The following is a 2500-nucleotide window of genomic DNA, read 5'->3' on the forward strand; positions in this document are numbered from 1 at the left end:
CTACTGGCGGAGGGGGACAGATTTTCTGCTGGGGGATTTTCTCCATAGGGGGAATTTTTCATGGGAAAAAATGTTTACAGGAAGTAAATTTTTCAGGGGAAATTTTGTACGGGGGAATTTGCCAGAATTCCTATACGAAATTCTTCCTATGTCTTGCTTTCTCTTTGCCGACTCAATTTTACGCGTGGAGATGTTAAGGGTAATTGCCCGGGGTAAATTTCACCAGGATTGAATTGTCTAGAGGATATATCCAGGGGAAGGAGGGATTTTTCCGTGGATTTGGAGCCAGATTTCCAGGCATTATTAAAAAAATGATCAGAAATTAAATAAAGAAACACATTTTATAAACTGAAAGTAAGGAGAAATATTAAAATTTAAACCGACCAGAACCGCTTAGGTATCGGCGGGGGGGGGGCGGCCCCCTCTTCAACTTCTTGCTCATTGCACTAAAGTCTGAATTTTGTCTCATTTCCTTAATAACGACTCGTGAAACACATGGTTTGTTTAATTAGAAACATAAGATGCTTTTTTAAAAGTATTAAAAAACTTTAGCGCGAAGAGCGAGATGTTGAGGAGAGAGCAACCCTTCTCATATACGTAACAGTTTCGGTTCCTCTTAAGTTTTAATGTTGCTCCTTACTTTCTGTTGAAAAAGCTTGTGTTTTATATTTAATTCCTTTGAATAGTTCAGGAGCACGAATTGACTAGGCAATAAAACAAAATGAACGTCAGTACTAAATCTAGAAAAATTTCACAATACGTTTTTTCTAGTGTGAATCGGGGTATGGGGATTGCATTTCTGTAGGGAAAATTTTCTGTGGGGCAGGAGGTTCCAATGGGTGAGATTTTCTACGAGGAGAGATACGCCGGTCACCTTTTTTTGTTTTTAAAACTTCCATCAGCGAGCAAAGCTCGGTTCCCTTGCAATTACATTTGAAAAGATGAATATTATTTTTGAGAAGATGGTTAATTATTGAGCTTTTTCAATTGGATATTTTGTCATATGAAGTGCCACGCCGTTGTCCCAGAATTGTTAATACTTCCAAAAAACATATAAAAAATACACAGCACACAAATGCACATCAACAAAATTTATTCATTTCACTTTTCTTTTATTGTTCTCTGATTAAAACTTATGTAAATGCTTTTCTAAATATCTATTTTTCTGATAAGCAATAAAGAAATAACCATTATTTTTCATTAATGTGCCTATTACTCCTCGGCATAGGTGCATATACGTTCTAATCTTAAGAATTGATCCGAGGGTTTCTCGAAGGCAGAGGAGGAGGATTCCAAATACTTGAAAACCATAAATCCATTTTTCTAATGCAGGATAATTGAACCACATATGCAGACAAACTATTGATGGTAATTTTTTATTCTGATTTGAAATAACCAATGTGAATAATAATTTTATATAAAATATTCCATGGAGTAAACTTCTATTTAATTATACAGGCATGGTGTTTACACCAAGAATGAATATTGGATGGGGCTTAAGGCTCCCTGAAATATCATGATTTTGGAGGTTTTTTTCAGTATTTCCTATTTCAATCATGTAAGTAGCCTGCTTTTTGCTGTTCTATTGAATTTTATTCCTCTCCTCTGAAATGAATCTCTTCGCAAGCGCCCCATTCAGTAAGTATGTAGTTTAAATTCTGTGTCGTTTTGCTGTAGTTTCAGCGTTAGAAAAAGTTTACAATAGAAGCGGAGATTAGTGGTAGAAAAAAAGGAAACAAAATTCACCTTTCTTAGTAGGTACTAATTCAACATTGCGGTCTTTGAAAAAGTCACTACCCGAAAGACATCGAAGAAGAGTATCCCTGATTGCTGCATTCAAAGTAGATTCTTTCAAGCTAGCTAGAATAGTAACAATTTTTAGTATAGATATTATAATACTTTGTAAATATTATAAATTAAAATAATTACAACATAAGCAAAATCAATTTCAGAAATATTAAAAAAAGGTCTGGTTAAATATCCTGTCTTACCCTCACACTGCCGGATGCATATTTGCAAGGTTACAGCGAAGCTAATAGTTTTTATTTAGATAAATGAAAGAGATACATTGAAAATTCTCAGGCTTTTCTAATCGAAACGGTAGGGTTTCAAAATATACAGAACCTTCAACTACATATTGCTAAATATATGCATGACTTGTTTGAACTTTTAAGGTCAAATTTTTTGTCTGAAAAGCAAAAAATTTCGAACATAAAAAGCACGAGACTGCATATTTAGCAACCCCTGAAAAGAAAAAAAAATTGTAGCATACGCACCTGTGAGTGTTCGTCTCAAAAAGATTTTGGAATTTCATACTTTTTTTGAATTTATTATAGAGAAAACAATACAAAAAAAGATACAAAAACAATAAAAAAACAAAACAAAAACAATACAAAAAAAAGAAAAAAATTGCCAAAAAGCCTTAAGGCTTGTGCGGCCATTCTCGAAACTACAAAATAGATAATCACTTATAAATGGATTCCCCTAAACAACAAAAACA

The 2500-nt window shown here is 33.6% G+C and overlaps 1 protein-coding gene across 2 annotated transcripts in view; it reads right to left on the reverse strand.

Annotated features, from left to right (window-relative positions):
- The window catches only part of LOC148956240 (galactosylgalactosylxylosylprotein 3-beta-glucuronosyltransferase P-like), a 171083-nt gene that overhangs the window by 104627 nt on the left and 63956 nt on the right, over positions 1-2500 (reverse strand). Inside the window, exon 3 of one of the 2 annotated variants that reach the window (XM_089094675.1) lies at positions 1747-1860. The exons of the other annotated variant lie outside the window; for it this stretch is intronic. Within the exon in view, the coding sequence (XP_088950801.1) occupies positions 1747-1860 (114 nt within the window). The remainder of the gene's footprint in view (positions 1-1746; positions 1861-2500) is intronic. 2 annotated transcript variants of the gene reach the window in all.

The sequence above is a fragment of the Artemia sp. Qi Xiang Cuo genome, chromosome 1, assembly GCF_049724085.1.
Source record: "Artemia sp. Qi Xiang Cuo chromosome 1, ASM4972408v1, whole genome shotgun sequence".
Lineage (NCBI taxonomy): Eukaryota > Metazoa > Arthropoda > Branchiopoda > Anostraca > Artemiidae > Artemia > Artemia sp. Qi Xiang Cuo.